This window comes from Parus major, chromosome 2, assembly GCF_001522545.3.
Source record: "Parus major isolate Abel chromosome 2, Parus_major1.1, whole genome shotgun sequence".
Taxonomy (NCBI): Eukaryota; Metazoa; Chordata; class Aves; order Passeriformes; family Paridae; genus Parus; species Parus major.
Genome location: NC_031769.1, coordinates 89,974,423 through 89,988,234, shown reverse-complemented (window position 1 = coordinate 89,988,234; position 13,812 = coordinate 89,974,423). Strand labels below are relative to the sequence as shown.

At 36.5% G+C, this 13,812-nt stretch overlaps 1 protein-coding gene across 1 annotated transcript in view; it reads right to left on the bottom strand.

Annotated features, from left to right (window-relative positions):
- The window catches only part of GABBR2 (gamma-aminobutyric acid type B receptor subunit 2), a 456,189-nt gene that overhangs the window by 114,927 nt on the left and 327,450 nt on the right, over positions 1–13,812 (bottom strand). The window contains exon 14 of the mRNA XM_015618642.3: positions 13,649–13,771. Coding sequence (XP_015474128.1) covers positions 13,649–13,771 — 123 coding nt within the window. The remainder of the gene's footprint in view (positions 1–13,648; positions 13,772–13,812) is intronic.

Sequence of the window (13,812 nt, the reverse complement as noted above, 5' to 3'; positions counted from 1 at the left end):
TTTCAATTTATGAAAGCAGTGTCATAGTGACTTGTGGAAATGACTTGCCAAAGTTCATAATTGTTACTGCTAACTAATTACTTTGATAATTTCTGATATGGATCTCATTTCATATTAATTAAAAATTTATCAATTTATTAAAAAAATATGAAAACATTGGAAAAGAGGGGAAAAATATCCAAATTGCGTCCACAGTGATTCTTTCCATCTTACTCCTGCCCATTTCCTTTGTAAGGTAATTTCTTATAATGTTGTTTGACAATTTCCCATCACACATATATTTTCATCCTGAATCAGTCTCCAGAGTGCTTTAACTGGCTGCTCTTTCTTCTATATTAATGTATGCAAATGAAAAATATGAAAAAAACTAAAAATACTTTGGTTTAAACTGCTCACAGCATTACTGTAAGGTTAGATCCCAGTGAATGCACTATAGATGTGTGCCTTCAACCTGTATAGCACAGCTGAAGAGCATCTCCATTTTGGAAGCAAGAGCTACTCATTTTGCTTTCATCTGCTGCAAAAAGTTATGTCCTGGCTCAATGGTATTATTGCAAACAGAGAATTCCATAGTAAATGGAACTTTCTATCATTAGGCCTACAAATCTAGGATGTAGGTGTACTTTTCCACTTGTATTTGCAACTGCCCCACAAAATGTGAAAGAACCACTCAGAGCAGTTAGATTAAAAATTCCCATTCTTCAGGGAAGTAACCACCATGCAGAAAGAAATAATAGAGGGAACATCCAGCTTTTGTCAACCAGAATCCAAACCGTTGTTTTAATTATGTCCCTGAATGAAATGAAATATCAACAATTAAGATACTAAATATATATATATATATATGTACATGTTAACACATTCTAACATATCTATGTACATCTATATGAAACATATTGAAAATAAATATTTAGAGAAGCGTTTTTTCACAAATATGTGTCTTTTCAAGTATCTAATTCTGAACAGATTAGAAGAAACTCTTCCACACTGGTAAGAATTACACAGTATTTCATTTGTTGATTAAAAAAGAAGACATAACAATTTTAAAATATAAGTAGAGTATTTTCATAAAATGAGGATTCTACCTTTGTAAACTCTAATATGATATAAAGTGCTAAAGGAATTATCAACTGCTTAGAATTATCTTGGATCTCTAAAATCTCTAAAATTCTTACCAGGGTCATAGATGCTTCATAAGAAAGCAAAAAAAATCTCAGAATCAATGGAAAGCATTGAATAAAATGGGAATTCTAAAGAAGTGAGTACACCAGTAACTAAAATCCAAAGTATTATTTGAGATAACCAGGAGTTTTTTTATAACATGTTCATAATAAGGAAGTTATATATTATAGCAGATTTACATGAGAAAAATTAGGATGGCAAGTACAAGTTTTCAAGAACAAGTAGCTAGACAGCAACAGTATGTTTTTTTTAAGTGTACCCAAAAATCAAAAGAATGGATCCATGACATTGTTGTTAAGGTGAGAAATAATGATGAAAATTGAATGAAAACTCAGAATTTTCTGTTGAAAAGACTGTTGACTATCACCAACAGAAAAAACAAAAAACAACTAAGAGGGCAGCCAGGTGGCTACAGCTGTGGGGACTGGGTCTCTCCCTTTATGAGGCACCCTCATGCATGAGGAACTTGCTCCACTTCCACATAACTAATTAGTAAGCATTTCTTTTTGAGTCTTAATTACAAACCATTAAATCAGGTCTTACTGGGAAGCCTTACATTGACTCTCCAGAAGTAAGTCCATAACAACCTATGCAACTCATGGCTCATTAATTTCTTTCTTTAAAAAAAAAAAAAAAAAAAAAAAAAAAAAGAGTGATTGGATTTGAGCAGTCTCTGCACCATTATCAAAAGTAGAAGTGAGTACCTCTCTTGGGAAATTGTCCAGTGTGAATCTATTTTTCACTTTTTCTTCTTACTTCTGACTGATGGTCACCCGCAGTCAGGTCATCACCAGTCTTTAATAGGGGCTCAAGAGTGGATAGTGATCTAAAGCCACAAGTTTGCTGTCCTTTCACACAGTTGGTTTTATGAATGACCTGCACATTGTGGTAGTGAAAGTGAGCATGAGGTGAGATTTGTTAAGCATGGCAGCTCATGGAGACAGGCAGGGGAAAGCATTACAGAAGGGTAGAGAAGAATGGAAGGAAGGAATGCACTTCCCAGAACAGAGCTGCTGAAGGTTTGGGAACAGTTTGGAAAGTAGACTTCAAGGGTGATTCAGGTCTTTAAAAAGCAACATGCCTTCTGTTTTATAGCTTTAAAAAATACATATGCAATAGAAGTATTGCTAATGCATATTGGCCCCATTAATAATGTGGTTAACAGCTATTATGTGTTTCTTCTATTTTATCCAGGGAGAGAAGTCTATACAGGAGGGTATTTTAAAATAAAAATGCATAGGCATAAACACATTCTGCTGGATATTAATGCAGGAGACAGCTAATTGAGAAACAATCTCTGCTTTTGCACAGCTGAGATTTGTGGAAATCTACTTTTTTTATAGGAAAGTTCATTCTAGTGTTTGCCAGAGCCAGAAAAAAGTTTTTTCTCACTTGCATGTGAAATATACATTTAAATTTTAGAGTATGCTTATCAGAGAAGAAACAACTTTACCCTCTAAAGCAAAACAATTTTACATATCTAAAATATAATCATATAAAGGCTTTGATTTATTACCATATAGGAAACTCCAGCAGAGAATGGTCCAAAGCACTTGAAGAAAATGTCCTCTGTTGGTACTAGCATTTTCTTAAAAAATAGTTTTCAAGATATGGCTGCATTGCTTTCCTAGGGAAGGACAGAGTCTTCAAGGTTTGGGCACAAATACAGTGCATTTCTTACAGCTGCTGCTCTGTAAGAGAGCCTAGTAACAATGAGGAATCCAGGAGAACCAAACACAAAAGCAAAATGAGCTGTGCTGCGTAACCCTAAAGAGGATGGCTTTGTTCAAGGAAGCTCTTCCTCACGCCCTCTGCCCACCAGCACAGAGTCTGGGTTAAGTCTGCTGCACTCTGCCATCTGCTTATTGCCTGTGTGTGTGCCCTTGCTGTCCAGCCAGCTCTCCCTGTCTCCCTGGGTAAGTTTACAAACAGAAGTGCTCCACCTGGCACTTCACCTCGAAGGAAAAGTACATCAGCTCCTATTAAGTTTGAGCAGCACTGAAGTGGTTTTAGTGCAAAGCCAAGGTGCTCCTTTAGAGTGAGAAAACATTACTTCATGGTCAAACACTGCATAAAGATCTTGTGGCAGGTGACTCATGGCTTGCTTTTCCAAATTGACAACAGGACTAATCACTAATTAATCCATTCCAGAACAGTTTATTGGCCAGAACTCAGGATATTCTAGGTAAATGATACTACCTATAATTACCTACAATATAAGATTGAGGCTTGCCTTCTCCATAAAGTCACTTAAGATTGAAAGAATGGTTTTAAAGGAGCATCAGGATATCCAGATTGTATCTTTTCAGTATCAGCCCATTTAAACGTTTGAAGGAACAAGAGAATATTCTTCCCCCAAAGAAGTATTGATTACATTAGATACTCTGTCCTAAATAGCTATTTTAATGCAGAATTCTCTATTTTCAGAGATGTCTAGTGGAAAGATTTTATTGGTCTCTACTGCAGCCTTAGCAAATTTGTGGAGTAATTAATTTTGATTCTTTTTATCCATATCAGCATCTGGTTTGCAGAATAAGCATTGAAGTCTGTCTTTATAGTGGTGGTTTCTTCCAGAAAGCAAGAGAGATGCTACAGTACTAGAAAGGGTTGAACACTGAGTACCCAGGATAAAATGCAGCAAGGAAGATTAATCACTTTGTAGACTGTTTTCTGAATGTTTTTCCTCATCAGGTTTTGGTGCTTGATGGAGAGAAGAGATTTCTTTTTTTTTTTTTTTGCTTCTGATATTAACAACTCAAATCACTGAAAAAAAAAAGAGCAAAAAATATTCCTGTCTGGATTATAAAGTGGGTAAATCTTGACACTCAGATATGAAGTTCAAGTAAAAATGTGTCCAGAGATCTCATAGAGACTTATCTGTGAAAGAAGAAAAGCATGTGAGGAAAAGAGCTTTTATGACCTTGCTAATGTGGTACTGCTTAACAAATGCTAAAATATCCTAAAGCCAGTTATGTCTCTATTTGGTGGGCAGTTCCTAACTGCCAAAAATATCAGCATGGTCCTATACCAACACTGTAGTCTTACAAAGGGGCATAAAACCAGTGTTAAGTTTGACTCTGGCTTCAGTTTTCAGAGAAATAAATCTGAATGATTGTATCCTATGTATGTATTAGAAGTTTAAAGTGAAGAAGTGCCACTGGGTCTATCATATACTGAGCCTCCTCAGTGAATGAACAAAACTGTCACAGTGCCTTCTGTGTGCAGCAGCCAGGTATCCCTGGTATTTGATGTGTCTGCTGCTTTTAATGATGGTTAGGTGGTGAATCATTTGATGGTTGTCTCACATAGCAATCTCAGCAGTGTTTCTATCATAAGTGGTAAATGGCTGCTTAGGTCTGTGTGGATGTATTGACTTGTTGGAGTTAGATATCTGACATCTGATTTCCTTTCCTCCAACAGGCTAATTCACTGAGGACTAGGGATTGCCTTAAAATCCCATGGGGGGAACAATAGTCTGGATTTCCAGATGCAGTTGAAAGGATGCGTCCTGTTGGGTACCTCTGGCAGCAGAGTCCCCAGAACTGGAGCAGCTACTGCAAAGCAGCAATGACAGGCCAGAAAAGTGACTACATAACAGTGGCACAAGTAACAATAATTATATAACAAAACTCCTCCACTATCATGCTGCCATATTCCAGAATAATACTTCCACTCCAAGAACCACGATTCCATACTAAAATCAGTGTTGCCCAACAGCACAAGCATGAAAATACCCAGATAAAAACACTGAGGTTAATTGAGTCTAAAAATGTGTGAGGAGAGTAACTGAGTGGGCCATATGATGACAAGTGGAATTTGATTTCAGTAGCTGTAATTCCACTGTAAAAACAGTGGAACTACTTATACATTTTCTCAGAGTTGTAATTAATTCATGGAAATGATCTGGGAATCGCTTTGACAGTGAAGTCCAAAATTTTGTTCAATGGTGTGCAACAGTGAAAAATAATACACTAAATATATGGAAGAGGATGAATAATAGATAAAACACATTACACAGATCTTCTAAAATATGCAATATTAGTCATCCTAACTAAAAAGGATGCTTTAGAGTTTCTATGTCACATGAAAAAGAGCTTAATAAGATTGGGACTGTCTACCAAAGAGGAAAGAGAAAAATAAGCTTGTAAACACATAGATGCACAGTAATGACTAGTGTTGCCAAAGGAAAAGTGGAAGACTCAATTCTCTTCTTTTACCCTAAAAGAAAAATAATGTATGTTCAATGAGACTGAAAAGCAACATTTCCAAAACTGAGAAAGGAAGTCGCGTCTAGTTAGCAATTACACTGATCTGTGCAAAGTTTGCAAGAGTCAAGACCCCGACATTTACAGGAATAACAAAAGTGTTCAATTAATGAGAGTATAAGAATTATGAGCTATACACAAGTTACTACTCATTATGAATCACAGCTGAAATTTTCAAGCATGACAGATGAACTTCCAGATATGCACTACGCATTTCTGGCATCCACCTCTGAAAGTTTTTGGGCCAGTCATTGTTTTAAACGAGGGACTGGACAAGAGGAGTTACAAGTCTGGTCAATGACAGTAGTTCCTACATTCCTGAGGTGGGGAAGTACTGTTTTTCTAGGAGGCAGAACTAAAACTGGAATTGTTTATTGAAGAGGAATAAGTACCAGCAAGCCTCATCTTGTTAAGTAGCTGTTGTTAAGCAGCAGCCATTCATCTTGCCATTTTGGAACTGACCCTGCCCTATTTCCTTATTTTTGCCAATTTGATACATGTTTCCATGGGAACAGAAGCAGGACTAGCCACCAGCTGAGTCAATCTCAGCTGCTGGCTCCCAGCTCTCACGTTTTGTTCTGTTTCCTTGGAAACTGATGTCAAATGAAAGAGAGAAGTAAACCAGCTTTTACTCTTTAGTATTTACTCTTTCTTTGGACCTGTGCTAGATCCTTTGGGCCGGTGGAAGGTTTACAGATGACTTTAATGGCCACTCATTTTCCTTCTCTCTGGAGCATCTGCCAGTCACCACAGCATCCCAGCAGATGCAAGTAAGAGTTCTCAGTTTCAGCTACTCCTGGCGGGCCGCCTGCTGAGAGCTACAATGGCAGGGTTTGAAAGCAGACTACAGATTTCAGGAGACATTTGGCTCCCACAGGCTGTAATATTTCAAATTGGAAGGAAAGAAATTAAATTTATTTAAAAAATAGTAGGGGAAACAGATGGGCGTAATGATATTTAGAGAACAAATAGAATAACAAGCTCTGACCTGCATTAGGCTGAACACCCCCAGAAACTACTTCAGCCAATTAAACTCTTCATTTCACACCGCACATTTGACAAAGTTCTCTCTAATCCAGCTGTTAGCTGGCTGAACAGTACAATGTAAACAAAACCCCATAAACACATCTGTTTATGCATATATACACATGCAGAAAGAGAAAGAACCTGAACCGATAGTTTTCAGACCGTCAAAGAATTCACAAAATTCTGCCTGAGCGCAAGAATTTGAACCAGACATTTTTACCAGTTCCATAATTATGTTACTCCCATGTTATCATGTGAATACCAACACCTCACCAACCCACCCCAGCCCACCCCAAACTCCTCTGTGTATAATTTTTGACCAAAGTATTTTCCAGTCCCTTCAACAGCAGTGCTATTAATGAAAATGGATATTAAAGAAAAACATCTACATCTGTGCAGATGAATCCAAATTTTCACATAACTTTCATTGAAAAAATATAGGGACAAGGCAAATTTAAAAGACAAGTCTTTCCTATGGAAACATTTTATATTTGATGGCCACAGCTCTTGGTTAACTAGTCCATCAGGGTACAGTACCATGCTCACCCTGGATTTTCACACGTAATATATACACTCCTTCCTGATTATTCTTTACATCTCATTTCAGTTATTTTCGCACCACTCTCACTTCCATTGACCTTGTGTTACTATTGTAACTCTTAGAATTGTGTATCTATATATAGTTAAATTCATGTACAGCCCAAATAACAGCTCAGTAGCATTGATTTCTTCAGGTTCTAGGAGTGGTCCCAGAGAAAAGACAATCAGATACCCAGGAACAATATTTATTTCTCCAATCCTGTAGTACTTGCAACCATCTATTGAGGATATACTCAACACATCTGGGTGCTCAGAGAGCTCTGTCAAGCCAGCTAACATGATTTTGATATGGGTTAGTTATTTAAATGAAAACTTTAGGCAGTTATAATTTTTTTAAGCCAGGATTTTCTGTCTTATTCAAAAAGATTTACTCAATTAATTTAATCTCTTTATGGGTTCCCTCTAGCTGAACTTAAATCTATAATTCCATCTTCCTTTATATCTGAAAGAGTTTGCATCACAAACAAGACAACATTTATTTTTACTGCTGCAGCTGAAGTAAGGAAAGAGCATTTCACTTTATGTTAAGCTTCACAATGCCTGCCCCAAATTCTTCACAATCAGCCCTCATTTACGTTTTCTGAAATAAATTGATATAACCTCTTCCACTGAATGATACTGGTACCAGCACAAAGACTGGGACTTGTCCTGAAGGACTCTACTGGCTACATGCCTCCTTACTAGAAAATGAACTTTTATTTATTTTGTAGTTTTGTTTCCTTATTCTAAAGAACTTCATAGACATTTGAAGGCTTCTCTCATATTCCATGTCAATTTCCTTTCTGTGAGAGCCTTTGATGAAAGAAATTGATGAGTCCTTTTTTGAGACCTAGCTGGCTATGTCATCTTCTATTCATGTCTGCTGGCTTCTTCAAAGGACTTCACTAAGTTTTAATGGCTTGTTCCTTCACAAGTGTGATGTCAACTCCTCCTCAACGTAGCATATCAATTTCTAATCCTACTCCTGATGATAATTTTTATAAATCGGCCTACTACATTAACTTACAAGTTTAAGGTTTCTACTCTGTCTTGAAAACATAGCAAGATACTTGCAACATTTTGCTCAGATATCAAAGCATTTCTGAGCTAATGATTACATATTGATGTCAGTAGTTTGACAATTATTCTTTAGAATTGCTATTAGAAAACCTGGGAGAACAGAATCTTTTTCCACTGATTCATTTCTGATCAGTTTCCCTATTCCTACCAGCAACTCCAGTCACTCCTTAGTGAGTTCATCAAAAGGGTTTGAGCACAGCAATCTCCACAAATTTCCAGTAAGAATTTTGCTGAACAAATCAGCAAAGCAATAATTTAATCATTCTACATAGCCTTATTTTCTGCAAGTAATGATCTTCTATTCTGTTTAAACATTATTCCCAAGATTCCATGGCAAACCTGCTGCTTCTGGTATTTACAGAAAGATCTTTTTTTCTTTTTTTCCTTCATTCATTGTGAGATGTTTTTTTAGACTGCTTTATTGTCTTCTACATCTAACTTACCAACCATTATGATCCTGTGTATTTTCCCCATTTGGATATAATTTTATGTTTTTGAAGGATGTCTTCCTGCTGTTTTTTTCATGCTGAGTCCTTTCTTTTTCAAGTCTTGATGCATGGCATGAATTTACCTTGTGTCACACATATGAAGTTCTTAATACTCTCTAAACCACCTGCAAAGATTTAACTCTCTACAGTTTTCTCTTTAGCCTCTCCTTAAGAGGCTTCCTCAATTTAATGTTCTTCTGCTTTCCAAAGTTGAGTACCACTTGACAGACCTTTTTCTGGTTGCTGCTGCTTCAAAACTATCAAAACTAAGCATGATTTATTTGTAGCTATGGAAAACTCAGATATCAAGACTTTGGAACAGATTGTGTGTGTTATTCAGAATTCAATCAAGGGTTAATTCTCTGTCTGTAGGTTCTCTAATCTACTGAATTACAAATGAGTAATTCTGAGCCCCTCATTTTTCCAGTTTACATAGCCATTACCTTGGTTTTGCAATGTTTATGAGTCCTTCAACAGATCAGTCAAAGCTGACCTTCTGGCTTGTGTAGTAATATGTGTCTGGTCGCATTGTTATACACGTGTAATACATAGGAATTCTGTCTCACTCACTGAAATTATTAATTTAGTAATGTGAATTCTTCTTTTACATACTGCACTACTCTGACACTGGCATGGCCTACTAATCTTTCCTGCATATTGGTATTTTTGTTGTTGCAACATCCTCATAATAAGGTTTTCTCATATTGGTTTCTACATTTTTCACTTGTATCAATGCTAGAAGCCCAAATAGGACATGTCTCATTGATCACTTTTTTTCTTCTGTGTCTTGTAAAATGGCATCTCATTCAGTTTTTTTTCCTCTATTTCATGTTTATTACCATCCCAGGACAAATTAGGGTGAAACCTTAAATACTGGTATTCCAGATACCAGAATGAAGCTTATTTTTAAATATTGATAATGCTATCATAAGAAGGCATAAGAGGAAACATCACAGAAAAAGTATTTTGTTGGTACTAAGGCATCAAGGAATGCAAATCTTGCCTTGCCCTGCATAAATGTTTTAAAATTTTACAAGAAATATTGGCATCCACTATGCAAGGTACTACTTTCATTGAAACTAATGCTAATGCAAGATCTTTTTACCTTGGGAATTATAAAAGGTAGTCCATTTCCCCTAAAAGTTATTATTTATTAAACATTATCACTATCTTCTTTCCAAGGCCACAGAGATTCAATCTGTTTCATAGATATTTGTCTTGGGAGAAGACAAGCCAGTCAGAGGCTTTCAAGCTGAACTCCAGAGTAGAAGAGTTACTACACCATAGAATCACAGAATCACAAACTATTCTGAGTTGGAAGGGACCCACAAGGAACCAGAGTCCAGCTCTTAAGTGAACAGACCATACAGGGACTGAACACTTGGCCTTGGCATTATTAGGGCCATGCTCTGACTAGCTGAGCTAATTACGAGCAAGGGGTGAGCGTGGGTGTGTGTGGACACATGGATCCTTCCAACCGTAAGCTGTATCTGCTCAAATCTGTCAGATTTGACTGAAACAGGCAAGGTTTGCTAGGCAGTAGGAAAAAAATCACACAGAGCACCCTAGCACATAAACATTGCCTTCTTAAGAAAGAAGATCAAAAAGCAAAAAACGGCAGAGCCTTGCAAAACTTTTCTCCAGCCGCATCCACAAAAGCACCACAATTCCTCATGGGCAGTAGAGCCCAGGAGCCCAGCCAGTGAAACAGTGAAGGAAAGATACACTCCAGTTCACATGACGGGGAGAAACTTAGTCTGACAGGAACCTAGTTCACATCTGAGCATAACCACAACATTTTTATTATGACAGAAAAGGTGAATTATGAAAAAAAGCAAATTTTTAGTTCAGCCTAGGAACAACTTCGTGAGAAAAAAAGTGATTGGTCTCTCCACTGAAAAATTAGCAAAAGGAGAAATGTTACAGCCAGTGCAATTAGGATAACAGATTAATAAAGGTAATAATATGGGTTAATTCCCTTTTTTTTTTACACTGCTACTCGAAGTTTAAAAGCCCTTTGTGTCACCAAAGCATTATGTGAAAATCAAGCCCACAGCATGCTTAGGAAATGTTTACAGGGACACTGTTACAGCTCTTCTGCAGATCAACATACAGTTAGGAAAGTTTCAATGTCATCCCTGTCTTGGTCTTTAACTTCTTTGCTTTTATCCAGCAACTTTATTGTCCATATACCATAAACTACTTCCCCTACTGATGACTGGAGGATCTGGATGCTTTATGGCTCATTCATGGTTCAGTTATTTAACTTTTAACATGCTGTCTTATGGCAGCCACAGATGTGCTGCTCCAGCGAGGTCAGGATGCCAGAAATCAGTCTGAAAACTGACAGACCCAACATCCCATACAATTTCTGCCTTCTGTAATGGCCAGAGAATCTCTACAAATGCCTTCACTTCTTTTTGTATTTTTAGATTTAGACTGCCTATCCTCAGTTTATAAGGCATAGATTAAATGGACTTTGCAAACAGCTTCAGAAAAGAAGCCTGGATTTTCAAGTTCTGGGGTTAAGAACTCTTTTTAAAAGTTCTTGATAATTTGCTGCTGCTCCTTCATTAAAATGAACTATTTTGTGAATAATAGCAAACAGCACAGGACATTACCAGTCTTTTGGGCTTCTTGTCTTGGTTTCGTTGATCGATGTGTTTATGAAGACACTACTAACAGACGGCCAGCTGATAGAAGCCAAATGCAGAACTATCATGCAGGAAGCTGGTGAGTATTCATAAACAGAACTCAAATGGTTCATTAGTAAGAATGACTGATTGCATTCATGACTTTGGAGCCTACTTTTAAGTTTAATCTTTATCACTTGGATTAGCATTAAGTGACATAAATAATCCCGCTAAAATTATTTCATAAAATCAAGTGGGACAAGAAATATCCATGACAAAATATTCCTGAAATAAAAACAGAAGCTTGACACTAGCAGTGCTTACTATGTGGCAAGTATTTTTCATACAGAAAAGATAATATGTGCTCATTCAAACTCAACTAAAATTATTCATCATTACACTTTAAAAACCTAAAAATTAAAAAAGAACAACACAACAACAACAACAACAACATTAGCAGCAAAGACAATTGTGATTTACTTTTACACAGGAGTTTTTAAGACCCGAAGAGGTGTGCTTCAGGAAAGCAAACTGCAGCTCACCTCACTGCTTTTATAGTAACATATTTTATCCACATACAATATTTTAATGCCTATATTTTCTAGCATGATACTTTTACTTCCTTCCCACCCCAAATCCATTAGCTTAAAAAATATTCTGCACAACTTACAGTAATAGATAAGAGCTCTAACAGTAAATTCAAATCAATTCTATACTGAAGGATCAAAATATCAAACATTGTCATCTGTGCTTTCAGTGAATGTCGCTTTGCATGGGCTTATATAATTCCAGAAGAATTTAGAGAATTTCAGTTCTTATGCAAAGTTCAGGCAACTGCTGTGCAGCCCTGTGCTCTGGAAAGCCCCAGATGTGGAAAAAACACACTAAGTTTTCAGCATTAATACATTAGATGATCAAAGAATATATACTGAAAAGTTCAGATAATTTAAAACTATAAATATGCAATAATTTAAAACTACGGTAAACATTGTTTTTCAAATACATGGTATTTATGGTTTAACTTCACAGTTATTGCTGATGTCTATGGACATTTTACTTAAGTGAATCTAGTAAGACTAGGTATCAGGATCTTTAGTTTGAACTAAAGTAAAAAGTAGAATTCCTTCTATCTGAGATTATTTTAATTGGAGTTTGTGACTATTTTTCATAATATGTTTGGGTTTAGATGAGTAGAGAAAATGTTAACAATACTGACAACTGAAATATCACAATACAATTGGAGCAAAATGAAGTAAACAAGGCTCTCAACAAGATGCTATGGCTTCAAGCTATACACACATAGACCAGAAGTGTCTCCAGAAGACAAATTTCAGTTACATTTTCTATTTTTTATTGACAAATTTATGAGCTGTGAAGTCTTTCAAACTCCAGGGAATGACTGAAACAAACCTCTTCTGACTCTAAAATTATTTCTTCAAAGAAATCCATGGCAGTTTAAGAGACTTTGTTCTAAAGTATCTTCTACAAATTTTACTAAAAAAGTAAAACCTCCTCCTAATAAAATTCCAGAGCTACACTGCAAAGGAAGAACAAAGTAAAAGCAGTGGCATAAAATGGTATATATTTTCTTGCAAATGTTAATTAACATCAGAAGAGAAAAGTACTGTTCTTCTTACTGATTGCCAAGTATTGGAGAAGAGACCAACACTTCTAGATTGTTCTCATATAATCTAGTTTTCAGATATCACCAGTTTTCATTTTGGAGGCAACAAACTGTCAAACAATGCAAATCTACATACAGACAGATGGTTTTTTCATAGGTATGAATTGTTGCTGCCATGCTTCTTGCTGTCCAGAAAGGGCAACTTCAGCTCCACTTCTAGAAACCAACCAGAGTGTTGGAAAGTGTGTAGAGCTGTCATTAAGCTATTACCTCCTGCCTATCAAAATTGCTTGTGTGACCTTTCTGGGAATACCATTTAAAGAGGAACAATCAGTATGGGTGCACGCACATAAAATTACTGCAAATAAATATAGTGGTAGGTAACATAATTCCTGACCATCTCCACAAAGAATGCAGTCTAAGCAGTGACCTCTCCTGCACTTATCTTGAATGAGCTCTTACTGAAATCCACTAATGGGTTCTGATAATCTATTATTTATTGCAACAGACTCTAATAGAGAGTCTTAGCAGAGGACTCTCCTGGGTTTACATCCCTTGCAGATAAAATGTCTCACAAGTGACAGAAATGTGGCACCTGCAACTACACACACAATTTCTTTTGGTTGAAATTGTTTCTTTTCTATTTGGTTTTGGAAACCAGAACCCTTCCTCCCCCAGAACACACTACCTAATGCATCTTTAGCTTAATCTCATGGAAAGCTGTAGATACTGATATGCAACCATAAGTATTACTTGGGGTTGAGGACATACCTCCATGTTATACTTTTCCACTGTCCTCCTCAAAGGATCCACAACCTGCCAGCAAATCAGGATGCAAAGATCAATCAGTAGCATCCCTCCAACTATCCCCAGTAGCTTCTGGTCTTTAATGATCTGGAGAGACAAAAAAAAAAAAAAAAAAAAAAAAAAAAAAA